The sequence below is a fragment of the Crocuta crocuta genome, unplaced genomic scaffold (assembly GCF_008692635.1).
Source record: "Crocuta crocuta isolate KB4526 unplaced genomic scaffold, BGI_CrCroc_1.0 scaffold237, whole genome shotgun sequence".
NCBI classification, from domain to species: domain Eukaryota; kingdom Metazoa; phylum Chordata; class Mammalia; order Carnivora; family Hyaenidae; genus Crocuta; species Crocuta crocuta.
The window spans coordinates 2,094,614-2,121,429 of NW_027531914.1; the positions used below are offsets into that span (position 1 = coordinate 2,094,614).

Here is a 26,816-nt window from a genome sequence, read left to right on the forward strand (position 1 = left end):
TTTCTATTTATTGATTTGCACAAGTATTATGGTAATTATGGTGTTTCTTCATTTCAGCAAAAAGCATTACCATATAATTTTTCAATTCCTTTGAACTGAACATAAAGGTCTCTCACTTTGCTGGGTAATGAATAAAAGGGACCAAGGTCATCTGATGATGACTCGATTGTTTTCTTAGCAATATTAATCTCCTCAGATAGGAGAGTCTCTTTGAGTTGTTTAGTCTTAGAAAATACTGGTGTTTGGGCCTTGGCATTTCCAGTCATGGCACTTTTTAGGTGTTCTTTAAGACTTTTTCTACTATTCTCCTCTGAGCTAGTTCTGACTTTAGAAGAGGAATCATTGATTTGCTGGTGTTGTTCAACGCTGTTCTGGGGTAATTCCTCATTCATTGTCTTGTGAGAGGATGAGTTCCAATCCCTCTCTTTAGTTGACTGATCGCCCAAATCGTTCGAATAATTCTGCAAATTTTCAAAGTATAAAACCTGTGAGGAAGGCATATCATACAAAAGATCAGGTTCGGATTCAATACAGACATCTTCATGCCTACTCTGGTTGTTTGTGTGCTCATCTGTTTTTAATTCGGTAAAGTTGTCTATGGTAGTAATGTTGAGTCTGTTGTGTTTGTTGCTTTCTGAACAAAAATCTTGAGGAGAAAGATCTGAGGCATGTTTCCTATGTTCAGGATGCTGCATATATCGTTCCAGGTCATCAACTTGAGCTAAAAAAGAGTTGTCAGTAAAGCTATCAGAGTAACCAAACATGTCCTCTTCACTGTCATTATTCTGGAAAGAAAATGAAAAGATTAACGGTCAATTCTAGTTTCAATGCGAATAAAAGTTTCAGCCTCAGACTATACCAGGTATATAATTATATGGATCATACGCCTAAATGTAAATCACCCTATAAAATGGATATTATCATCTCTATTTTACAGATGAAGAAATGGAAGCCCAGAGTGTTTCAGTGATTTGCCTAAACTGCACTCCTCGTGTATGGTAATACTGGGATCCTAATTTAGCCAGTGCTACACCCTTATAAAGGTAGCAAGAACTTAGGGCACCTGGGTGGCTCAGTCGGTTGGTCATCCAACTTCTGCTCAGGTCATGATCTCACAGCTTGTGGTTTCGAACCCGGCGTCCGACTCTGACAGCTCAGAGCCTGGAGCCTGCTTCGGATTCTGTGTCTCCCTCTCTCTCTCTCTACCTCTCCCTGGCTCAAGCTCTGTCTTTCTCTATCTCTCAAAAATAAATAAACATTAATTAAATAAAAGAAGGTAGCAAGACCAATAGACATCTATGGGAATGTCATCTCACTAGATGTTTCCGGGAACTGCAGCACCTCTTCCCCTCCCACACTGCAATCTATAGAGATCGGCTTGTAATAGAATCATGCTTGTACCACTGGACATTCCAAGGAAATTCTGTTCCTAGGAATTTGGAATTGAAAGGGAGGGTCTGTATACTGACTTGGGAGGATCCACTAAACAGAAGAGATGTAAATTTAGACAGCAGTACAGTGAAGTGTTTAATAAGACAAGATCTGAAGTCAGAAATGCAGTTTCTTGCTGGGGGGGGGGCGGTTTGGGTGGCTCAGTTAGTTGAGTGTCTGACTTTCACTCCAGTCATGAGCTCACGGTTCGTGGGTTTGAGCCCCAATCCCCACATCAGGCTCTCTGCTGTCAGCACAGAGCCCACTTCAGATCCTGTGTCCACTCTCTCTCAGCCCCTCCCCTGCTCATGCTCTCTCTCTCTCAAAAGTAAATAAACATGAAAGAAAATAGTGTTTTTTCTTAACTTCTCAGGGCCTGATTTCTGTTGTAAAATCAAGATAATACAAATAGCTTAACAAAGTACTCAGCACATAATGAATGTGCAATAAATGGCACATTCTATTAGTTCAGGAGGAACAGCAGTAACCTGGATATCTAGATGTGCATCTCAGTCATGCCGCTTATTTGCATGTATGACTTTCAAACTGATTTTAAAAAAATGAGGCTAGCAAAGCAATTAATACCTCACAAGTGAGGATTAACTGATAACAAAGACGAAGTAAGCAAATGAAGACTAGTAGATAATTGGTCAACTTTTGCATCTAGGAAAGGAACTGCCAAAATTTTGAAGTTTCAAGTTCCATCACTTCTACAGCTCGTCTCCCGAAGTCTTTCAGTGGGCAGGCGCGGTAGGAGACCTGGGTTTATATCATGGCTCCAAAAATGTACAGTGAGACAAGGCACTTTGGGAATTTGAGAGCTGAGGTTGTACCTCGACCGGCTGCACCTCCGCGGTTTTCTTCCGCCGGCTCCCAGCCGTCGTCTCCTCCTCCTCTTCCTCCTCCTCTTCATCGCCTGGCTGGAGCTCGGCCGCGGTGGACGCGGCAAAGATGCTCTCTAGGCTAGGCCGGTTCCTTTTGCGGACAGCAACCCGCCGGCGGATGCGGGAACCACCTTCATCCATGGCAGGGGCTGAGGACCCCGCCCGAACTTCGTCCCGCGTGACCCAGCCGCCAACCCCCCGTGGAAGAGGGAGTGGGGAACTGGGCGAGGGTAGCAAACGAGGGGAAACCCCGCTCGCCTCTCCATCCACCTCAGGATAGGATCGCAAATCAATTGCCGGGCGCTAGCAGACCGGAAGCGGCGGCACGAGCATAGGGTCCCGCCTTCTCCTTGTCCAATCACAGGTGTCCCAGGCTTACGCCTGTGAAGGTTTGAACTGGAAGGTGCTGCGCAGGCGCATTGAAAACCTTACCCACTTCTGTTCGCCAGCGGAACCTTTGAATCGAGTATTCGGGCCAACAGGGGAGAGCACCGGAGGCGACTTGTCAGGACGGTCTGGAAACAGGAAAGGAAGAGGAGGAGCCAGGATCCATGGCGGCGCTGGTTGCTGTTTGCAGTGGTCTAGGGAGGAAGAAGTTGGCGTACTTCATAAAGCCAGCTCTCTGCCTCAGAGATCCTAAGGCTCACGCGGGTAAAGTTTCCATATCCTGTGCTCTTTTGGGGCATTGCAGCGGTAGCGTCACCCCTAATTACGTTGGTGGAGTGGTCCCTATTAGCCAAACGACGCCGGTTTCTAGGCAATTAAGCCCTTTTCCAGGATAGGTGGGACTATGTATGGCCCGGGACTAGTATTTTACGACAGAAGGGTCCGTGATTGGCGTCGAGTACACTTTTTTAAACACACGAAGAGAGTGATCGCGTGATTCTCAAGAGTACTTGCCTGAGAGCTCTGGGTACAGTTGGTGAGGAAGGTACATTTCCAGAGTCACCCAGCAGCAGATTACAGGGGATGTCTACGGTTCCAGATCAGGGCGAGATGGTGACATGGGCTCTCGAATCTGTCATTTCTGCACGTTATCTTCTCTGCCAGTTACTCTCTTTAGGAGGTCTGTTACATTTTCCCTTTGGTGTAACAGCGCCTTTCTGTTGCTTTCCCGTTATTTCCATTAAAATGTGTCTCTAACCGTGGAGTGAAGGGAAAATAAATTTCAGGAAGAGAGCAGGCGAGAGGTTGTAGGGGTGGGGAAATATATGCCTTTTCCCCAAAGCCTTGGAAAGCATATTCATCATAAGTCTTACTCAGCGTCACTTCTAAAGGTTTTTATCCAGTCGTGTTTGTGAATATAAAACTTTTNGTGTCTTACTCAGCGTCACTTCTAAAGGTTTTTATCCAGTCGTGTTTGTGAATATAAAACTTTTTTTAAATAAAATTTTTAATGTTTATTTTTGAGAGAGAGAGAGACAGCATGATTTGGGGAGGGGCAGGCTCCAGGCTCTGAGCTGTCAACACAGCCCAACCTGGGGCTCAAACCCATGAACCTCGAGATTATGACCTGAGCTGAAGTCAACGATTAACTGACTGAACCACCCAGGTGCCTCCAGAACTTTTATATTGTATCCCTTGATTCACCTTGCTTCCATAAAAATAAAAAATCTTTCTTTAGTTGCTGCGCTAACAAAAAGAATTGGTTTGTTTCTGTTTAATTTCAGTGCTGTGGAGAACTTGTTCACAATATACGCAGGTAGCCAGCAATGAGGACCTGGTAAGGCTTTTTTTCTTCTCCTTTTTAAGGCATGTGCAAATATGAGCAAATTTGTATTATATTTTAGCTAGTTGAATAAAGTGCAGCTGGAGGAGAAAACAATTTATAATCAAAGTTTGAAAATTATAATTCATTGGTGAATCAGCACTTAAGTGGACTTTGAAGTAAGAGAATTTCTAGAATCCTTCAAGAAGCATCATTTGTGTTAAGACCATACTTTTCTTCCTAGATCTTAAATTTAAGGATATATGCTTTAGAAATTAAAAAAGGTAGTTTTGGTGGGTGCAGTAATTGCAGAATATCCAAGAGAGGAATTCGACAGTCTGTTCCCCATTTCAGATACAGTTCTTTGTGTCATTCATTACTGGGGGAATAGGTTGGGGGTTTTCATAAATGAGTGATCAGAATTAAAGTTTTACACCAGGACATTAAATACAGTTTCTTTTAGCCTGTAGATGTATTTTTATGGTTTTCAAGTATTAGCTTTGGGCTTGGCCAGTATTGGTTTTCCTGCTATATGCAAAGATGATTTGACAGTAGTCAAACCATACAAAACATTTAGCACAGTGTAGACAAGGAACGTACGTAATCATTACCTGTGCACTGCATCTAAATTGGATTAAGAAAGTCTGAAAGGTTGGAAAACTGGACTCTAGTCCCTTAAGCGTCCTTCCTGGTCATCTGATGCACACCATAGTTCAAGAGAGTAAAGGAAATTACTAGAGGTCTTTTATAGGTCATAAATTACCCTGAGGCACTAATGAAATACGGGCTTTCAGAAAAAAGCTCAGTCTCATTCACTTGAAATTTTGCATGCAACTACAGGGGGTAAGGACTTCAAAGCCATTTCTAGGTAAGAATGTCCTGATTGGAGCCATGCCTATACTGATTATAGAAGGGAGGCATTGTGACAGAGCATTAGAGGTAGTCGTGAAGACAGAAAAACCAAAAAGGCTGACATACAAAGCACTTTGGGGCCATGAAAGGTATCTTCCCATAAACAGAGATTGTATTCTATCCCAGAATCCTCCTGCATGATTTAATTCCTCCTTAGCCAAACCAAAGTACATGTACAAAGTTGTATGAACACATTGAAATCTTTAAAATGGTGACTCCTTTTTAGAAACCCGGATTTTTCTTCTACAAGCCAAGCTATCGTATTTATTTTTATATTAAGAAAGGTACAACTAATCCTTCTGATAGATTCAAATGTGGTGACCTTAGGATTTAATTTATTTTAAAATGAACACATTAAACTGTATTGATTTTTTTATTTCCTTTATCTTAGCCCATTCCAATGGAAAATCCTTATAAGGAGCCTCTTAAAAAGTGTATCTTGTGTGGAAAACGTGTAGATTATAAGAATGTACAGGTAAGATATGGTTTTACTTCACTATGATACTTGATTTTAGGATTTTTGCTCCTTTGTTAGTCATAACTAAAGAGAATCAAGTCAGTTTTATAACAGGCTTTGTGTAGAAGCACCTGTTGTAGTAACTTCAGAATTTCAAATCTGGTTTTCTATGTACAAAGCATCTCTTTTATTCAACTGAGAGCCCTTTGGCTCTCCCTCATCTACTATTATTTCAGCTCAGTGTTTCTTCCTCTTTTTCCCTCTACCTTAAAGGTCTTAACAGTAGCTTGTTATGCAGGGATTCTTGGTAGAGTTGAACAGTTTGGAAAAAGCTCCTCTGCTGAAGTTGATCTCTGTACTGATACACTACCAACATCACCACTTCAAATGTATTTTTGTCTGTTGTGCAGGGCTCAGCAAATTAAAAGTGGCAAATTAGGGGCAAGAATGGTTCTGGGGTTAAGTATCCTGACAGTAGCATCAAGTGATAGCTGCCTTAGGAGCAAAACCATTAAATTTAAAGCATATCAGGAGGATTGTGCGTAGTGCCAGAACAGTGCCTGCTACCTGAAAAGCACTAAAGAAGAATTTAATAAAACTTAAAAGTATGGCAAGTGGCTTGAAGTACCTGTTGAAGACCCCACTGTAGACTGCTAGAATAATATGACAAATTCTCATGATACATGAAATGTTTCATGCCTTGTTTTAAGCATAGTATTTTAGGAAAGTATCTGTGGAAGTCAAAAAACAGGTTTAGCACTGAAAACAAGTGCTCATTAAGCTGTTGTATAGACTTTTTTGACACACTGGATGAGAGATGTTAACTTTGGTAATTAGCTTTTTCATTTAAAAAGATGATCTATTAATAGAATGGACATAGTTCAGTATTTATTTTATGAATTTTGTCTGAAATTTATTAATAAACCTTTACATAACTTGACAGTTTATATATACAGTTTTTAATTTACTCAAAGTTGAATAATTGTATTGATATAAATTTTTTTTCTCCTCCAAATAAAATTCAAAACAGCTTTTGTCGCAGTTTATATCTCCATTTACTGGATGCATTTATGGAAGGCACATAACAGGTATTTTGTTTTCTATTATAGCAACCTATAAAAATTAGGCAAATCTACTTGTTATTTAAGAAAAATGGCAGATATTCAGATTTTGCTATAATTAGACCAGATATGACAGGTACTTTGAGAAAGCCTCTTTGTAGGCCAAAAGGGTTATCATTTTACGTCTTTATGCTCAGAGTTAACTACAGGCAGACATGTACAAAAATTAGGGCTGAAGAAAATGCATTGGTGTTTTGGAGTATACTGTAATATTCCTATTTATTTAAACCAGGGGCCTGTTGCCTCTAGGCCAAGTCAGATCTGCCACTTGTTTTTGTAAATGGCTTACTTTAGTGGCTATAGCCACTTTGTGAGCTACATCACACTAATTATGACAATAACCGTATGGCCGCAAAGCCTAGGATATTTACTCCCTTGCTGTTTACAGGTTTTCCAACCATTCCTTAAAATAGTTGTTCTGCATTATGAGTGCTGACATTTCTTAATGAATATGAAAGCATTTCTTTTATAGGTCTTTGTGGGAAGAAACAGAAAGAAATCACAAAAGCAATTAAGAGAGCTCAAATAATGGGTAAGAGCATCTGAAAAACTGAATTGAGCTAATGAAGTTTTTGCTGATTATCTTTTGTGAAGAACTTTCATTACCTTTTTTGCAGGGTTTATGCCAGTTACATACAAGGATCCTGCATATCTCAAAGACCCTAAAGTTTGTAACATCAAGTATCGGGAGTAAATTACATGTCTTACCATCAATAAACATATTTTACAATAAATGGTTGTATGGTTTAATATTGACTCAAATTATAAGATTTTATAACCTCTAAGTAGAAAATAGGCTAAATCTTACCAAATGCTTTAAGTTTTAAATTCTCAATAAGTGCGAGCTTAACAAGGAAAAAGTGTTTCCTTTCCACTGCTCATTAAACAGATTATTTAAAAAGTTAATACTCATTACATTTTACATACATACAAACTTTAAAAATTGGTACTGTAGGATTGTCACTTTATCTGGTCCCCAGTTAGCACATACCATATACAATTCACATTGGGACTTTAAATATGGAATGGAGGACTTATACTGGGATTTTGCTTTATGCCCCGATTGTCTCGTAAATGGGATTTTAGGCATATGGTTGTATGCAGGTGGAATGCTTGTATGCACGCACTAACTCCATGTGACAGAATGTGGGCTTGCAGTTGCTCCGATTTTCTCACTAGCACTATGTAAGTATACCTGGCTACCGCAGGGCTTCCCCTTGTAGAGATGTCAGCTATACAGGTGTGGATAGTGGTGCGGTCACAGGTCCTAACTTATTCCTGGGCTAGTCAGTCCATCTTGAAACTGGTAGTGTACTTTAAAATGACCCATGGGCAAATAGTCTAGTATTATCATCTTATCTTACTCTAGTCTAGGGATAGTAACTAATTGCCAAAAGATGAGAGTAACTAGGGGAAAATGATCTATAAGGACCCTTTTCCTTCTTTTCATTTAATACCCTGCAAGGTGGGTCATCAAACTTAATTATGGAAGTTGAGCCAGTACTGACCTTAGCAAACTTCTCTGATTGAAAGTTTAGTATTGCTTTCATGTAAGATGGATCAGTGTGCAAAAGTATGAGCTAAATACATTACCTCTCGATAGTGCTTTAGCAAACTTAACTTTGTATTAAAGCCTGTTTCTTGTAAGGTGTCTGAAAACTCTTCAGCTCTTGTCTTCAAAAGACATTTACATACGTTGGTTGCTTATTGCTTCTGCCAGTCCTAGTCTAGCTTGTTTTATCTGTTGATTAGTAGACTGGTACATGGAAGTCAAGGAAACACTAAAGAGGCAGACCACCTCAGATTGGTAGGTAGCAGCTTAATAAGCAAGAGAGCTTACAAAGCTTGTCTTGGGTGACCACAGGACAAATAGATCTCTAAGAAAAACAGATCTCTGCACCTGTCTGGCAAGAGTCTTAAAAGTTTATATCAAGGCCTTAACTGGGTTCAGTCACACACAATCCATATGGTCTCAGCACCTTACTTTCTCAAGGCTATGTTCTTGGAACACTCCCAATGTGGGAACAGTAGGCAAAGTGTACATTCCAGGATGGGAGGGGGTGAGGAACCTTTGTCTCAGTCCAGCTTGCAGGTAAACCAGATCATGTGTGCTCAGTGGCTTCTGGCAGTTCATTTATTGGTTGCATTTAGTCATTACTTTCTATGTGATGCTCTATATGCTCTGCTGATGTTGTGGTGGTTATTACTTTTTTAAATTTTAGAGTGTGTGAGTCAGGAGAGAGGGGCAGAGGGAAAGGCCATCTTAAGCAGGCTCCATGCTCAGTGCAGAGTCCAACAGGAGGCTCGATCCCACAACCCTGGGATCATGACCTGAGCCAAAATCAAGAGTCAGAAACTCAACCGACTGAGGCACCTGTTTGTGGTTATTTTTAAGTCAGGTTTCAGATTGCCAACCTACTTCCCCTCCCTCTGCCCTGTGCTGTTACACCACAGTGCTTCTTAGGCGACCAGTTAAACAGCCCCAACAGAAACTCATTATTTATACAAAACATCTCTGTTGTTAATGTGGGCTTCATTAGCACCCCAAGGTAACTAATACATGTTAATGTAGATAGAAGATATTTTTGATAGTAGCTACGAATTGATTCTGTCACTTAGGAAGTAGCAGATGGAAAAACTATGGTCAAAGTGTATGTTCAGCATTTCATCCAGTGAATGAATCATGAAGGCTTCTCATAATGTGTGTAGGCTTCTCATAATGTGTGTGGAAAATTCTCACAATTCTTATAAAAGACAAATGCAAAAAACACACAGTAAAAGCTCTTAGCCAACCTCATTTAACCAGCTCACCAGATTCAACTGGGGCTTTACATCCTCAAATATACTGAAGCCGATGACTCTTCAAACCTGTTGAGTTCTGCATTGCCAAGAGTCAGCTATTTTGTTCCCAAATCTGTTGTCAGTTTTGTCACTGTCCTGATGAAGTAGGAGCATTAGAAAGAGAGTTACTGTTGCAATTAAAACTAAGTAAATGCTTTCAAAAGACTTACAATAACTAGCTTTAAGAAAACAGTTGTCGGGGTGCCTGGCTCAGTTAAGTGTCCCACTTCAGCTAAGGTCATGCTCTCGTAGTTCATGAGTTCAAGCCCCACATCAGTCTCTGTGCTGACAGCTCAGAGCCTGGAGCCTGCTTCTGATTCTGTATCTCCTCTCTCTCTGCCCCTCCTCTGCTTGAGCTCTGTCTCTCTCTCAAAAATAAATTAAAACATTAAAAAGAAAGATAATTGTCAAGTTAGGTGTGATTAGGACAACTAAGAAGGGTAGAAGTAGGATGCTGTGAAATGAAAAAAAAAAAAGTAGCATTTTGTACTTAGGTTGCTTCGCAAGTTTCTTTAAATTCTTTAAAGAAACTGGGAATTGTTAAGTACTGAATGTGACTTATATAGGAACACCAGTATACTCTCACAAAAGTTCCTAGCCCAACAACGAAAGGTTGACAAAATGAATGTACTCTCTACTTTGTTAAAATGAAATCTGTGATAGACATGTATATACACATATGCACCATTTTTGGTTCCCACTTTAACTGGCGTTTTTAGCTACCTTTTTTTTTTTAATGTTTTATTTACTTCTGAGAGAGAGACAGTGTGATCAGGGGAGGGTGAGAGTGAGAGAGAGAGAGAGAGAGAGAGAGAGAGACAAAGAATCTGAAGTAGGATTCAAGCTCTGAGCTAGCTGTCAGCACAAAGCCCAACGCAGGGCTTGAACCCACAAACTGTGAGATCATGACCTGAGGCCAAGTCGGATGCTTAACCGACTGAGCCACCTAGGTGTATCCCCCGTTTTTAGCTACTGGACCAGCTGCTGACCTCAGACACACTGCATTACCAGGCTTGTCCTGTACTCAAACACCGGACTCACTCAATTTTGTGTGGAGGACTCTAGACTAGGGAGGGATTGTTTGTGCTGTATTATAGTTGTGCCATAATCAGATCTGCCAGATTTAGCAAATAAAAACATAGGACATGCAATTAAACTTGAATTTCAGATAAACAATGAATAATTTTTTAATGAATGTCCCTAATATTGCATGTTTCCAGCATTTTATCTGGCAACTCTAGCCACTTATAACTTAAGGAGTAGAAACTGTAATGACTTAAATAAAAACGAAGTATCTTTTCATGTTACCTTTAGACATCTTCCTTTTCTATTATGTTCTAATGCTAGTCTTTCTTTTCTGATTCTAAAGTATGCTATATGAGTTTAAAAGAATATCTATTTAAATTAAGCCTTTCCCTCAACAGTTTTGTAAAAGGGGCCCCTGGCTGGCTTGATCAGTGGAGTGTGTGACTCTTGGTCTTTGGATTGTGAGTTTGAGCTCGTTGCTGGGTGCAGAGAAGATTACTTAAAAATAAAATCTTTCAAAAGGTGGGAGGCAAAAAAAAGATTGTTTTTAAAGTAAAGTGCTTTAAAAAATAAATGCACTAGAATTTCTATGTCACTGCAAATAGCTGAACATTGTAGAGACAGTATAAATATCTGGCTTTACCCTTTAGCCAGTCAAAAATCTCCTATTGGCCTAAAAGGATCAAAATGTAGGAGACTGTGGATATTCACCAGAACCCTTCATTTTTTCAATCTCTTCATCTGTTTCAGGGCTGCTCAATGTAGATGCTTTTTCTGGATTGCTACTATCAGTATCTGTTTTAGATGGTTTGTTTTGTGTCTCTAACAGCCGTGACTTTTTGAATTGCCATCCATCGTCGGTATCTAAAGCTTTACGTTTAATTGTTTGCAGTGCACTGCTAGCTGGACTAGCTTCAGGAAGGTCGGTGTATTCTACCATCAAGGTCAGGTTGTCTATCACATCGAGATGGTGGTTGGCAGTACAGCTACTTTTAGAAATATGCCTATTTTTCAAAGAGATAACACATGAATGAAGAAATTCGCAATCTGGAAAAAAGGTCCGTAAAGCTTGACAGAGAAAAATGTTCTCCTGAGGGTCTTTTTCGACGGTCTCTCCTAAACAAAATAAAATTATCAGTTCAACGTATGACATTTGTTTTACTAAGCTTTTGTAGTGATCTATTTGTTAAGTAAAGTCAAAAAGATCTTAACTGAATAGTTCTATCAAATCCTCTAAATTGAGGAAAAATGATGTGCATAATCCCAAATTCTAATTTATATTCCACTATATTCTAAAAGGGAATTTAAGTTGTATTTTTTAATATCAAGAGTATAGTAAAGCTATAATAGTACCAAGTGCTTTGTTTAAGATTTAAGAGTATATTAATAAAACAATTATTTTTAATCCTGAAGTAGGTTAAGTTCATCAGTTAGTTTAGTGGGGATTTTTTTTTAAAGTGCAGAAGGCAGTGATGTGTGAACTTTTTACTTACGTGCTGCTTGAATTTGTGCCTGTTTTCTTTTTTTAATTTCCTGTTTCAATCTGTGTACATCCTTTAGCAGTTTCTCTACTGCTTGCTCACTGTGTTCTACTTTTTTGCATATACCCTGCAAAACAAAATAAGGGCATAGATAAAATTCCAAGTTGTATACTATAGCCTAGGTTCACAAATAACAGAAAATCCTTTGTGGATATTATATTTTTATTATTAGCCTTTATAAATATCTTATTTTGCTATTTTCTGAAGGAATGCAACAGGCACTTGTATGGTGCTTTATAGGTTATACAATGCTTTCCAGATGTATTAACTTCCAGTTTATGCACAGCCGTATCATACCTGTTATCTGCATGCTATACACAGAAAACAGAAATATTTATTTACTTTGAAACAAAAAATACTGTAGTATTTTGAGAGATGAATATCTACTGCAAAGATTTAACATTAAGAAACTGACAGTGGGGCTGGGATGCCTGGCTGGCTCAATTGGTGGAGTGTGTGACTCTTGATTTCGGGGTTGTGGGTCCGAACCCCATGTTCGGTGTAGAGACTGCTTAAAAATAAAATCTTAAAAAAAGAATAGCTGACAATAAAGTAACTATGTTTTACTGACACTATGAAGGAAATTAATGTGCCGACACACAGGGAAAGAAAGTTCTGATGGCATTCTGGCTCCTGGTTCCAGTTTCTTCCTGAAGCTCAGTTTTTCCCTGGAGCTCGTGTAACATACCTCTACCTCCCCTGTTTTAGCCCAAGTTGGTACTTCTGACATTAGATTTCTAATATATTGCTATATGAAATATACTGACATTAAAAACAACTAAGGACTATGTAGCAACATGAAAAATGCTTAATGACATCAAATGAAAATCCTGACAGTCCCCTTCACTATCAACTATGTAAAAGAATGGACAGATTAGGGAAAAACTAGAAATTATGGTTAAGTGAAAATAGCTATGTTACAATTTTGGGATTCTGGATGTTTCTGTTTTCTAAAATTCCTGTATTATCATTCACATTAAAGACCAGTGTGCATTAGTAGTATAAAATGTATTAACCCTATTTTTCTTAGTGTGATATGTATATATGTATACATTTCGGTGTTTATTTTTGAGAAAGAGAGTGAGAGCACATGGGGGAGTGGCAGAGGAAGAGGGAGACAGAGGATGTGAAACAGGCTCCACACTGTCAGCAGAGAGCCTGATGCAGGACTTAAACTCCTGAACTGTGAGCTCATGACCTGAGCTGACGTTGGATGCTCAACCAACTGCGCCACCCAGGTGCCCCCTCTTAGGGTGCTATATTGAGGAGTACAATGGCCATGGAATATACTGCTCAAATCTCCAGTGGAGGAAGCATAGTGGACGGACAGCCCCAGTGACCAAAGTTCCAGGTCCACTACTGAAGCCACACTTCCCCTTGGCTGCTGTGTTCCATGAATGAACACAGTGGGATATTAGTACTGGCCCCACTGTCAGTTTCTTTGTTTTTTTAATTAAAAAAAATATTTTTAAATGTTTATATTTGAGAGACACACAGATGAGCGGGGGAGGGAGACAGACTCTAAAGCAGGCTCCAGACTCTGAGCTGACAGCACAAAGCCTGACGGCGGAACTCGAACTCATGAGCCATGAGATCATGACCTGAGCCAAAGTCGTACGCTTAACTGACTGAGCCACCCACGTGCGCCTGAACAGAAGTTTTGAAGCTGTTGTGAATTTCCACCAGCTTTTGCTCTTCCATTTGTCATGAGAAGAGCATGTCCCAATAAGGGCTGCTCCTCCAGGGTGGATCCTAGGATGAAGACAACACTTAGAATAGGAGCAGAGCTGCAGCCGAGATATAATGTGAGTGAGACTAAACTTCTGAGATTGAGGTCTTAACCTGTTACTGAAACAAACCTATCAGAATAATGTGAATCTAATCAAATGTCAAGTTACCCCTAAAAGGTTTGTTATCAATTTGATATGAACTCTAGAAGTAGTCTTTGTTTGATATGTGAACTTACCTTTAATTCCTCTTGTAAAGAAGCATACATTTCATTTATTTTATGTACCTCCTTTAAAGATCCATCTTCTTTAAAAAATTCAGAGCTGTGAAAAATTACCGTTTTGTCAGGCAAATGTACAGAAATCATTTTAATACTACGATGAAAACCTATCTGTAGTTGAGGAGCAACAAGATTCTTTTGACTGGTTTTGCAGGGAACATATTTTGTCAGCCTACCTGTTCATAGCAAAACCAATCAGAAAACTTAGTTCATATATCTTCACATTAGCAGACTTCAAAGCCTCTTAAGGACTCAAAAGAAATTAAGAAAAATCAAGACTGAAGGAGAAGGGGAAAGAGGTTTCTTTCTTGGTAATAGGGACCGGTCAATTTTTAAAATACTATACTGAATTTAAGTCATTAGTGATTGAAAGAGGCAACATTATTTTATATACCAAAAGACAAACCGCTAAGGCATAGTTTGTAAATTATCCCAATTAGAGATAAATATAAAACTGTGCATCTCAAAATTAAGGTTTCTGTTTCTCAGAATTCATTTTCTTTAAAACTGTAAATTCTTGTGGAACACAAAAATAAATAAAATCTAGTTTCTTATTCTTCAGTAAGTACCCTGTAGTCCCAGTGTTGTTATTTCTGACATTAACTATTTCCTTAACAAACAACAGTTATGGCAATATAGCTATAGCCTATAGTATGAATGAGTCTTGGCTAAAGTCTCATATTTTTGTTGTTACTTGGCTGAAGTCTCATATCCAGTCTAATTTTATGCCTTTATGATCTAAACTGCTTCCGTAGAAAATTATTTTGAAGCCAGCTACTTACTCTCAGAATACACGTTGACACATAAAGGATATACAACAACCCTTCTCTTTTTGGTATATTATAAATGGACAAGTGCTAGAAAGAAATATGGAAAAAGTAAAAACAGTCTAGTTTATTTGAATAATGTGCTCATTAGTTTTCCTTTAATTTTTATTGTTGTGTAATAAAAAATTAATTTCAAAAAATGAATGAAAATTTAGTGGGAAAGCAGCCAAAGAATCTCACCTGTGTGTTCTTATTGCTCGGCTAAAACCAGTGGACTCACAGGAACCTGATGCAGTTCTATAACCCAGCTGTTCGGACATGCCCAGATTGGCCACCACTAATGGTATCCTGTGAAAAAGTCTGAAATAATAAAATTTTAAAATATAAAGTTAGAATAAAGTAAAATATTAGCCTCTCCTTATTATATATCTATATATACTTATACATATTATGTATAGAGTACCTTTCCCCTACAAGATTAAAAAATAACCAAAAACCCCATTCTATACTACTTACCTGAGACAGTATTGACTTGAAGCAAATGGCTTTTAAAAGTGGTGAAATGTGCACAGTGTAAGGTAATTGTGTGAAAACAATACCTTTAAAAAAATTTTTTTTTGTTTTTTATTTTGGAGAGAGCATGGTCTGAGGAGAGGAACAGAGGGAGCGGGAGAGGAGGAGAGAGAGGGAGAGAGAGAGAGAGCACGAGTGCGCACACGAGAATCCCAAGCAGACTCTATGCTCAGCACAGAGCACAAAGCAGGGCTCGATCCCACAACCCTGGGATCATTACCTGACCCAAAACGAAGAGTTGGGTGCTCAATCGACTGAGCCACCCAGGTGCCCCTAAAAGAATGCTGTAATGGCTATTTTAACATGTAAAAATAGGCAGTGTTGTTGAGATTTATCCTGTCTTCCATGAATAATAAAATTAATTGTAGGGGGGCCTGGGTGGCTCAGTCGGTTAAACTTCTGACTTTGGTCAGCTCATGATCTCACGGTTTGTGAGTTTGAGTCTTGCATCGGGCTTTCTGCTGTCAGCGCAAAGCCTGCTTCAGATCCTCTGTTCCTCTCTCTCTCTGCCCCTCCTATGCTTTCTCTCTCAAAAATAAGTAAACATTAAAAGAAATTAATCTTAGGCGCACCTGAGTGACTCAGTTGGTTAAGCATCTGACTCTTGATCTCAGCCCAGGTCTTGATCTCAGGGTCGTGAGTTCAAAGCCCTGCATTGGGGGTGGGCATGGAGCCCACTTAAAAAAATAATAAAATTAATCTTAGTTGGTACTCTTTTCACTTAATCCTCATATTCCATGAGAATGTTGTTTATATAACCTGTTGGGAATCTCTGTTAACTCATTCTGGTGGGCCACCAAGAACGACCTTGCTTCTTTGCAGGTTACAGAAAAGCTACTCAAGTACCTAGGCTCAGTTCTCTATTATGTCCTTTAGCAACCATAACTAAAACACACATATTTTTTCCACCTTATGACAAATCCTCTGTGCCAAAAACACAAGTCATCATTCCATACTGGGCTTCTAATTTCCTTATGTAACCTTCATTTTCCCATCTATAAAAAAATATGGTACACTAACTTCAGAGGGTTATTGTGACAATTAAGTGAAACAGGATTTGAAATATTTGTTAAGTTGCAAAAAGTACACTGAAAACACTGAGTATACTTTTCTATTAACAGAAACAGCCAGTGACTGGCCCAACATTTACCCCTTCTGAGGTTTATATAAGGCATGCTCCAGCCGATGAGTAGAGCAGCTGTCTGTTATTATACTTGGTGTTAACAGCAGAAAGACAAGTTCCTGGCTTGAAAAATGCTTCTGTAAGTTTTTATGAAGCAGCCTCTCTCTAAATGTCATGATCTGGTCTGAATGACGTCGGAATTTGTACCATCCAACCACAGCCTGAGGAAAAATACAAAAAAATACCAGGTGTAGGCCTTAATGGTTACAATTATTTTTTGTCTTACTGTCATAATTAAACAATAAAATTGACAGCCTTAAAAATGGCATTCTTAAATTTAGCAAGATTTTGACATACATAAACAAAGCACATACTTCAGTATACACTTTACTTTTAATAACGTATACAAACTGACTTGCGTAGTCAAATTATTTTCCATTCAGCTACAGAGCTACTAGTTTATTCATATAGAGAAAAAAGATTCCTAACTTCTAGTTTCTTCATAGCATTTATGATTTAAAATCTTAATCTTTAGTCAAAATTTAAATGAAGAAAGTGTCAATGAAAACAAATTTATTTCCTGTATGGATATTTGGTTTGCTAAATAAACTGAACCCAATAGGTTTTAACTGGAATTTATATGGAAATGATACCACCTCTAGAGTGGGTTTCGAAATTGAGTAAGATCATATGAAATGGTTTTATAAACTGTAACATTTGCTGAACAAATTTGTTAGTATTCCTAAACTTTTTCTTAAAAGCTGGAAAAATAAATCTCATTTATTGAAAACTTTGTAATTATAACAAAGAGCAACTACTTTGCTTAAAGGTCTGTGTGTGACAATGTCAGCAACTAAGTTTTTTATCTGCACATTTAAACTGACGAAATTAAAAATTTTCTTTTTAAAAATAAAGTTTTTATAGGTACATTTTAAAATACCCAAATATAATTGGGGGGCAAGCTCCAAGCATTTTCAACAAAGGATGTTTTTTAAAAGAAACTTACTGTATCTACTTTTATTTTCAACTCAGAGATCAAAAAGTTTTAAAGAACCTGCAATTTTGTATATGGGGGAAAAACCCTGTTTTGATCATTCAGCAAGTCTTACCTAGACACCAAGTATACTAGGGAAGGTTCAAATTGGGTGCTACATAGCAAAGTGCATTAACTGCAGCTATGTAAAAACAGAGGAGTTAAGTCCTAAAATAAATGGTATGGGAAGAGGTATGGTAGGAATGTAGAAGAGGAAGAGATTAATGCTAATTAGAATAGTCAACGATCTGGGGGACCTGGGTGGCTCAGTCGGGTAAGCATCCAACTTCAGCTCAGGTTATGATCTCGCGGTCTGTGGGTTCAAGCCCCACATCGAGCTCTGCAGTGACAGCTCAGAGCCTCAAGCCTGCTTTGGATTCTGTGTCTCCCTCTCTCTCTGCCCCTCCCCTGTCTCTCTTAAAAATAAATGTTAAAAAAAATGGTTTTTTTAAATAAAAAAATAGCCAAGAATGAGAACAAGATTAATATTTTTAGTGACTGGTTTTGTTCTCAGAGCAATCCTTTTAAACTTCTGGAAAGAAGAAGCCTTTCTTTTTTCACTTGCTTTATAGAACACTGCGAAGACAAATGTTGCTTAAAACTTCTGTTAAAGTATTACCCATTTTTCAGGTCATGATCTCACAGTTCGTGGGTTCGAGCCCCACGTTGGGCTCTGTGCTGACAGCTAGCCTGGAGCCTGTTTCAGATTCTGTGTCTCCTTCTCTCTCTGACCCTCCCCTGCTCAAGCTGTCACTCTCTCTCTCAGAAATAAATAAAACATTAAAAAAAAAAAGTATTACCCATTTTTAGGATAGAATACCAAAAAAACCTCTAAAAAGTCAGGGAATACCTTTTTGGTGCTTGATAATATCTTCTTCAGTGCTTGCTCATTTAGTTCAGCAGAAGAATTATAAAAGCTGTAAAAGCCAAAATTAAAGGCATTTCAAACAGGCTAAAAATATGGATTTTATTAGCATTTTTAATATTAGTTACTCCTTACCCACCCAAAATCCATATACCTACTTGCTGGTCATATGAAGTTCTAAAAAATAAGAATAAAGTTCTCAAATTAACAGACTTAAAGTGGTAGAAATATGAGATCCATAAGTAATGAAAAAGGAAAAGGAGTAGAGGATCCAGGAATCCTTCATTCAACAAATATTTCTGTATGTCCACTGTATATAGAACACCATACAAACTCTAGCTCTTTCTGGCATAGCAGTTTAAGACCACACAAAAGCCTTTTTTGTCCTCCCTACCAGATGTTTCCACCTTTACCATATGCTCCACTGCAATTCGTATACAACCTTAGCTATGTGTACACACAGTGTGACTGGAAGATAGTAATGCTGATTTTCCAAGTACAGTTTATATAAATCATAAAGGCATTTCATTAAAACTACACCATGTTGTAGTTATAGGGGTTTGGTTTTTAAGTGTGTGTTATACCTCAATGAAAAGTTTTAAGAAATACCATAGCCAAGTAGAAAAAAGGGCTGCTGTTGACGTATGAGAACGTGTCACTGAGTTTAGAATATGCAATGAGGTGACTGGGTGTGAGAAAAACAATCCTCTAGGTAAACTGGTACCTGGGAGAGGCAGTGGAGACCAGCTAAAGCAAGCATATAAATACAGAGAAAGAACTATTAGGGTGAAATGAACAAGTGATGAATTTTCAGATATTTTTTTTTAAAAAGTCTTTTCATTTTTATCAGTACCACCATATATAACTGATAGTTCAGATATTTTGTTAGTTTTAAAAATTACTTCATTCGCTGGGTGCCTGGGTGGCTCAGTCGGTTGAGCGTCTGACTTCAGCTCAGGTCATGATCTCGTGGTTCGTGGGTTCAAGCCCCGTGTCAGGGTCTGTGCTGACAGCTAGCTCAGAGGCTGTTTCAGATTCTGTGTCTCCCTCCCTTTCTGACCCTCCCCTGCTCATGCTCTCTCTCTCTCAGAAATAAATAAAAAACATTAAAAAAAATTTTTTTTAATTACTTCATTCGCACAGAATAGTTTTCACAATAGGTCATTTACCTCCTCTTGCTACTTACCTAAAAAGCTGATAGCATGGAATATATTTCTGGATGTCTGGAAAAAAGGAATTTTTTGCTATGATTACTTATTACTTGAATAGCATATACTGAGCACTTCATACATGAACAGCATATACTGAGTAAGTACTGTACCATGATCTCATTTAATCCTCACAACAAACCTAGGAGACCTATAGTCCCTTCCATTTTAAAGATGAGGTAACAGGCAGACAGAGTGGGGGGGGCCAAAATTCAAAGCCAGTGCCTCAGTCTTAACTAGAACACTACATTCCCTCTAAATAGGTTTAATAATGGCAACACAAGAGATAAATTTAAAGTTGCTATATTTTCATTGGGTTCTAAAAAGGTTATGCTCTAATTCTACCCAACCGACAACAACAGCTGCTAAAGGATTATCTTTTGTTATTCCAAGCAGCTGCTTCCTAAAGGATTTGTTAACTACACACTTAAAAAAAAAACAAAAACCTAGTATCTTTTAGGAAGTAACTTTTATTCTCTTGTCAATAGAAATACATCCAAATTCTGGTAGCTACAGATGCTGTGTAAAACAGATTAAATTCTATTGCACAAGACACTATTATAAATCTTGTAAGAAATATCCAGATGAATGTGGTGTTCCTCTATTATTCCAAACTTTCAGATCTCCCAAAATTATTCAAGGAGCAGTATGAGTGAACCATCCACATCTGATAACACAGAAACTTATCCAGAACATATGAGTCCAGGGTCGCCTGGCCGCCTCAGTTGGTAGAGCATGCTGCTCTAGATCTCTGGATTGTGAATGTTAGCGCCACATTGGATGCAAAGAATACTTTAAAAACAACTACAGAAGAAGAGAATACAGGTTCTTCTGGGCTTCCCACTTTTAAGTGTGACTTGTGTCAAAATCAAATTTTACCAGACAGTATTTACGGGATTACTGTAACAGCAATCACCTATTCAGATCGTTCCTGTGACATGTCCTATTTGTGTATCTCTTCCTTGGGCAGATCTTAGCCAGATTACTACAAATTTTTTTAGTTACTTAAATCAAAGACATCAGTGTGACTTTGGGGAATTTGTGAACCTTCAGCAAGATGAGGAAACCCACATCAAACTGCTGCTGAATCTCTTCAAGTAAACATCTGAAGGCTGTAGACATCTCTGCATCTTTGTACCTGCAAGTACCATCTTTAAAGAGAAAACTACATGAAATCACCATTTCAATAACTCCATATGTATATTAATAAAAGTAATTCAGTCTATTTAAAAAAGGAAAAGTGATCATCTTCTTGAGACCTTTTTCTTCTAGAAAATGTACGTTACCCTCAGATAAATTCCTGTTTACAATGAACAGAAACAGTCTTTGCAACTGGTAACTGGTCAAACACAGTCTGGTGTAGATATGGGAAAATACAAAAATAACCGCTAGCCAAAGTAATGTAGTAACGTGTAGACCTTGGATTTTACTTGTTATCATCTAATAATCCAACATTTTAAAATAATTTGAGCAAATACTTAAGTGTTCCTATAGCACTTGCCTAATACCTTAATGTTTATTAGCATTGTTCCAGCACGATGGGGTTGCTCAATGTGGTTGTCTAATTAAACTCCTCAAAATATGTTTGCTTACTGTGGGTAGCATGCCAATTACAATTGAGGGGGGGATGCCCCAAAGGCTTGTTTTTAAAGCTTCTGAGAAGAAAAAATAATTAACAAAGTAAAACTACAAACTGTATAAACAGCTGTAACACATGACAAAAGGCCAATTTCCTTAAGTTGTAATGTGGTATTACAAATCAATGAAGAAAAAGCAAAATAGTATAGTAGAAAGAGAGTAAAAGTATGCAACAGTCCTGTCTTTTTCAAAAAACAAAAGCTGCCCCTAAAGCAATACATAAACACTTAACCTCATTTGTAATTAAGAAATGCAAATTAATATAGTTTCTTTTCATTTATCAAATTGGCAAAGATTAGAAGATTGGATAATACCTAGTGATGACAACAATATGGGGACCTGGGCACTTTTATATACGGTGGAAGAGTCTTAAGAACATGCCTTCTCCAAAGGCAATGGTCTACCTCTAGGAATTTGACTTTCCAACAGACTCAAAGTCATAGAGATATATGGACTACAAAGTGTTCACTACTATATTGTTTTGTATTAACAAAAAAATAGAAAGTCATTCGTAACTGGTTTTATATAAGAGATGGTACGTAGAAACAGTTGGGAATATAAAGCCATTAGAAAGAATGGCAAACTATACACCGTTAGTACAAAACAGTATCAATGGAGATAATTTATCCTGGAGATATTTATCCATGTATAGTAATAATCCCTTTCATGTAAATAAAAAATTATACACATTTATATACATGTGTATTGTTAATGAGCAAAAAAATACTAATACCACTAACAGTGGTTACCAAAGAAGACTCTATTGAGAGTGAATTTAAATTTACTTTACATATTTATTTACACATATATACTACGTTTATATACATATATAAATTTGCACATATACTTCCATTTTTAACCTTTTAAAGTGGCAAACAAAAAAGTTACATAAAGTAGGAATATAAACTGACACAGTATTTCTGGAAAGCAATTGCTAATACAGATCAAGAAGCTTAAAAATGTTCATACCCTTTGACACTCTAATACCACCTCCAAGAATCTATCTATAATAAGTGTAAAAAAATATTTATGTACAAGGATGGTCACGTAATTTATGATAATGAAAAAATGGAAACTACTGATTATAATTTAAAGGACTGCTGAAATCACATAGAGCTATTAAGAGTAAGTAAGCTAACAGAAAATACAGTAGAGTTATAAAAAATGATTTTTAGAGGATTGTTTAACATATAGAAATGGTCATGACACAATATGATGTCATGGTGCCACATGTTTTATAGAGCAAACCACCAATTTTGTTTTTAAAAATATGCTTAGAAAAATATGTTAGGTAATCAGAAAACCCCCCATATATTTTAAAGCTCCCTTTTCTCTCTCCTCCCTGAAAGACCAGCTGCCATATGAGGCAGGTGATTCACCACCGCTCCTGGAGCCCTTCACAGTCTTGCCTTTTTCACACTACACTCCCGAAGTTACTTACAATAATCTAAAACAGAGCCCGAAAAACTGAGCTTTTTCAGTTCTTATCTTCCAACTTTTCTGCAGTAGTTAAAGTTTGTGTCCAAACTGTTTTATCTTTTTTATTGGTCTTGCTTACTGGTTCCTTTTCCTTTTGTTGGGCCATCTTCCTGCCACTTAAATATATAGGAGCTAGTTCATCCTTGTTTCCTCACGGTAATCTTGTCTGCATCCTATGTCCCTCACTCTTGCTTTAGGCCAGAGCCATAATTTTATTTATTTATTTATTTATTTATTTCTTACAAATAGTTTATTGTCAAGTTGGTTTCCATATAACACCCAGTGCTCATCCCCAGAAGTCAGTGCCATAATTTTAATTGAGAAATGAATACAATGTATCTTTTAAAATCAGCTTTAAAAGGTTTTATCTATTTTTTTAAGCAATTAACAAACTAATCTGACTCTTGGTTTCTGCTCAGGTCATAATCTTGCGGTGTGCGGATGTCAGGCTCCATTCTGACAGTGTGGAGCCTGCTTGGGATCCTCTCTTTCTGCCCCTCCCTTGTGTTCTCACTCTCACTCTCTCAAAATATATAAAGAAAGTTTAAAAAAAAAATAAGTGACTCACCAATTGTATAAATAACTTCAACATCATCCATTTGGGAATCAGTAATACTATTCTTCGCCTCGCCTTTCACTTCCCCAAGAAGAAAACCTTCCTAAAAGGGTAGAAACAAGCAGTCTATGGAATATCGTGATAGAATTACTGCTCAATCACTTAACCAATATATCCCAAGATCAGGTGAGGGACACACAAAATAAAGACCAGGTGCATTTTCAGTTTAGTTAGGAAACATGCACAATTTAATAAAAATGAACAGAAGAGATTGTAAATACTGCTGTGATTTTAGCACATCTGGAACATAAAAGGCTTAGCGCCAGAAATGAGCACACACTGTGTGAAGGAGGAGCAGCAGGGTAGTTTGTCTTCCAACAGAAGGCTCCCCTCTCAGAGTAAGGAAATCACAGATAGGTGGGAACATAGCCAATAATGGAACATCCTGAGTACCCAGCCAAGGGCTCTGGATTAATGGCACATGCTTCTGGGAGCCAGGGGGCACTTGTGAGCTATGAAATGACACAATGATCAGTGTTTTTAGATTAAAAGTTGTAAAAAATATTAAAGATTTGGAATTCAGTATCAAAGTCTGATTTCTAAAAGGGGAACTGGGAACCCTAATTGTTTTTAAAATGCAGGCATTTTGCCACAACAGAAGTGATATCTTTGAGTTTCAGAGAATTCAATTATTTCCCTTGGCACATCTGAAGACCCAATATGCTTGATGGACAATAAAGATTTTATCTTCTTTATAGTTAGTCAAGAATGCTTCCCCCTTCCATTAAAAAAAAAAAAAAGACAAAATGAACGTTTCAATAATGAGTTTTTACTGGAATCTGGAGGGAACAATCCAGAACTCTACAGTCCAGTGTTCGAGACAAACCCTGGGAAAGGAAGCAGCGTCAATGCAAGTACAGCTATCCAGAGAATCACCTTTTAAAGATGTCAGGGAAAAGATGTAAGAGTAATGGTCTCTCTAACACGATGGTACTTCCCGAGGGCTAATCCTTTAAACCACAGAGACTTAAGGACCCATTCTGTTTATATTCACACTAAGACTTTCCAAAATAATTGCCACAGCCACACACATTTTAAATTGTCATATATTTGCTCTCAGCCAGGTGTTAACCTACAAGGTTATTTAAAATTGTAGGGGTGCCTGGGTGGCCCAGTCAGTTAAGTGCCCAACTCTATCTCACTGTTCCTGAGTGCTAGCCCCGCATCAAGCTGGTTCTCAGCCTGCTTGGGATTTGGTCTCCTCTCAGCCCCTCCCCTGCTGTGCTTTCTCTCAAAATAAATAAATGAAGAACCATCACCGCCGCCACCCCAACTTTAAAACTGTATACATGAAAGGTATCAATTCCAGCTTTATTAGGATTGTGCCAAAAAACGATTTTGGAAACAACAGACCTTATGAAATGTAGGACGCTGAAATGAAGGGCACAATATTTAGCAGATGTCAGTAGGCTTTGTTCAGTACTGAGGTTTCTAAACTGTACGAGCATACTAAGCACTTAAATCTAAGCCAGTATTTCTTGGGGTCGAAGTTTTATAGTATTTTTATGATTGCATAAGTTTTTCAAAACGTGTACTGTATTCAAAACACTACTTCACTATTGGATCCAGAGACTTTTGAACCTGGCAGAAGTATGAAATAAGAATACCTAATATTTGAGGATAAATTTAAATGTTTTCATTGTAACTGAAAGCATCAACAAAGGAACTAGCTGAGGCCTTACTTCATAAACTTGACACCAATACAAACAAAAATCAGATCTCACATACACCAATTTAGGCTTCTTCGTCCACTAAGCTTTGCCCCAGCACTGCCATTCTAGCCTACAATTTCAACACACACACACACACAGTGGCTGCTCTGCACGAAGAGATTCAGCGGCCTTTGAGAACCAGTAATCAGCAGTTAGAAGAAACGGAAAGTTAACCCGCAACCTTCCAACCGTCGTAGGAGAATGTTGTATGAACTCTCCATCCTTTCACAACGAAGTTTAACCAGAAAAAAGGGGGGCGGGGGTGTGGAAGAGAAACGCGGGCGTGTGGGACACTTCTCGGGGCGAAGAAATAAACTCTGGTTAGAAAAGGAACGGCTACTCCTGGAAAAGACTCGGCAGGCGGGAGACACACCTAGGACTGCCCAGGAGCGGGACAAGGCAAAGCCCCAAGGCTGAGGACCGGCGCGGCGCCGTCGGGAGCTCATGGGCGGGGACGGGGGTAACGGCGGCGAAGGGCGCCCGCGCGCGGGGCCTCTCCCGAGGCGACGCCGGAGCCCGCCTCGCCCCGCGGGCTCACCGTGTCCGAGTCGGTGTTGAGGTGCTGGAAAGCGAGCGCGCCGAGCACAAAGCCGGAGAGGACCGCCGACGTACTCTCGCCCTCCATGCTTCCGCAAGCGAAGCGCGCAGGACGTGCGGAGGCGGGGCGAGCCAGAAAGGCGGGCGCCCGGCCGGCTCCTTAAGCGACGCGGCGGTGAGGCGGGGCCCAGCGAGAAGGGTGGTGCCTGCGCCGGCGCACTGGATCCCGCGGGCTCCGCTGAGGGGGCGGGCCCGGGGAGGTGCGGAAGCTTTGTGTGGAGCGGGGCGCGGCCAGGCGGGCTGTGGAGGGCGGGGCCAGGGAGCTGTGGGGGGCGGGGCCAGGGCGCAGTGGGTTCCACACCTGCGGCGCCGCCCGGGTCGCCTCCTGGCTTCCGCTAACAGCTTCGCAGTAAAGGCCGCTCAGCGTTGGATACCACGGAGTGCGTTGGGTGGTCAGCTGCTGCTGAGGGACCCATGGCATCTATGCAAACTTATAAAGAGTGAACAATGCTGACAGAATAGAAGCACTACTTATGTCGCTGTAATAGCACAACGGAAATGCCCTGTGTATGGTTTTCAAAGTGCATGATACGGCCATTTACCCATTGAGGCTTCTAGAATACTAGTACCCCTTTCATAGTCTCTTGTACAACTCTCTGCTGATGTTCCATACTGCGTGTGTGTGAGTGTTGGGGGGTGGCATGAGTTTGAGGATTTGCTAGCTTTTAGAAAATTAAAGACCCAGGTTAATTTAAAGAATATGATGATTATAAATACTGTTTAATGATATGTTTAACCATGGTATACTGAGTCATTTGATGTAAATGGTAAGGGGAGTGGGAAGACCAGGGCGTGGCAATATTCCACAACAAAGCTATGTTACTTAAATGATTAAAAGTCAGCAAAATATCAGATTACTGAATTGAGTTAGTATTGCACATTTCTGGGTTTTGCTGTGTGGCGGCTATGTTTGGCTGAGTAACACGTTGAAGACAGACGTGTAGAATTATGTTTATTACCTAAAATTAAATTTCTTGCCTTCATTTTAGCAAAATCACTGTTAATATGAAACGATTTTTCACATAATTTGCTTTATGAATGGTGATGATCTAAACGATTAAAAAATAAAATGCAACACTATTCCAAGAGACCAGAAATAAACACTCAATATAAAGTCAAGTAATTTTCAACAAGTTTGCCAAGACTGTTCATTAGGGAAAGGGCAGTCTTTTCATGCAAAAGAATTAAGTTAGGCCCTTTTCCTATACCACACACAGTAATTAGCTCAAAACGGATCAGAGATGTCACCATAACACCTGAAACTATGAAACTCTTA

At 38.9% G+C, this 26,816-nt stretch overlaps 3 protein-coding genes across 6 annotated transcripts; 1 reads left to right on the plus strand and 2 right to left on the minus strand.

Annotated features, from left to right (window-relative positions):
• Positions 1 to 4: 4 nt before the first annotated feature.
• Positions 5 to 2,626, minus strand: LOC144240445 (helicase POLQ-like). Its single transcript, XM_077774779.1, has 2 exons — positions 2,265 to 2,626; positions 5 to 785 (listed from the first exon to the last, which is right to left on the minus strand). Exons 1-2 carry the CDS (start codon positions 2,454 to 2,456, stop codon positions 54 to 56), a joined length of 924 nt encoding a protein of 307 aa, XP_077630905.1. The 5' UTR covers positions 2,457 to 2,626; the 3' UTR covers positions 5 to 53.
• Positions 2,627 to 2,771: 145 nt separating this feature from the next.
• On the plus strand, positions 2,772 to 7,247 carry MRPS18C (mitochondrial ribosomal protein S18C). Its single transcript, XM_077774780.1, has 6 exons — positions 2,772 to 2,966; positions 3,986 to 4,038; positions 5,327 to 5,410; positions 6,423 to 6,480; positions 6,986 to 7,045; positions 7,131 to 7,247. Exons 1-6 carry the CDS (start codon positions 2,867 to 2,869, stop codon positions 7,205 to 7,207), a joined length of 432 nt encoding a protein of 143 aa, XP_077630906.1. The 5' UTR covers positions 2,772 to 2,866; the 3' UTR covers positions 7,208 to 7,247.
• Positions 6,282 to 25,630, minus strand: ABRAXAS1 (abraxas 1, BRCA1 A complex subunit). 4 transcript variants are annotated; one of them, XM_077774776.1, is made up of 10 exons: positions 25,482 to 25,630; positions 23,184 to 23,274; positions 19,477 to 19,513; positions 18,276 to 18,342; positions 16,420 to 16,613; positions 14,937 to 15,056; positions 13,888 to 13,972; positions 11,874 to 11,988; positions 11,092 to 11,496; positions 6,282 to 9,450 (listed from the first exon to the last, which is right to left on the minus strand). In XM_077774776.1, the coding sequence occupies exons 1-10, from the start codon at positions 25,566 to 25,568 to the stop codon at positions 9,443 to 9,445; spliced, it is 1,209 nt and encodes a 402-aa protein (XP_077630902.1). In that variant the 5' UTR covers positions 25,569 to 25,630; the 3' UTR covers positions 6,282 to 9,442. The 4 variants fall into 4 exon arrangements, with proteins under 4 accessions (XP_077630902.1, XP_077630901.1, XP_077630904.1 ...); XM_077774777.1 differs by having other exon boundaries at positions 9,238 to 9,257; XM_077774775.1 differs by having other exon boundaries at positions 6,282 to 11,496; positions 25,482 to 25,629.
• Between the last annotated feature and the right edge of the window lie 1,186 nt (positions 25,631 to 26,816).

Bases quoted from the DNA above. Each gene is read 5' to 3' on its own strand.
- LOC144240445 (XM_077774779.1), bottom strand. From the start codon at position 2,456: ATGGATGAAGGTGGTTCCCGCATCCGCCGGCGGGTTGCTGTCCGCAAA. The intron at 786-2,264 runs GTACAACCTCAG...TTTTCTTTCCAG, and splicing joins CGGAGGTGCAGCCGGTCGAG to AATAATGACAGTGAAGAGGA.
- MRPS18C (XM_077774780.1), top strand. From the start codon at position 2,867: ATGGCGGCGCTGGTTGCTGTTTGCAGTGGTCTAGGGAGGAAGAAGTTG. The intron at 5,411-6,422 runs GTAAGATATGGT...AATTCAAAACAG, and splicing joins TAGATTATAAGAATGTACAG to CTTTTGTCGCAGTTTATATC. The intron at 6,481-6,985 runs GTATTTTGTTTT...TTTCTTTTATAG, and splicing joins TTATGGAAGGCACATAACAG to GTCTTTGTGGGAAGAAACAG.
- ABRAXAS1 (XM_077774775.1), bottom strand. From the start codon at position 25,568: ATGGAGGGCGAGAGTACGTCGGCGGTCCTCTCCGGCTTTGTGCTCGGC. The intron at 23,275-25,481 runs GTGAGCCCGCGG...CTACCCTTTTAG, and splicing joins TCAACACCGACTCGGACACG to GAAGGTTTTCTTCTTGGGGA. The intron at 15,057-16,419 runs GTAAATGTTGGG...TTATTATTTCAG, and splicing joins TTATATAAACCTCAGAAGGG to ACTTTTTCACAGGATACCAT.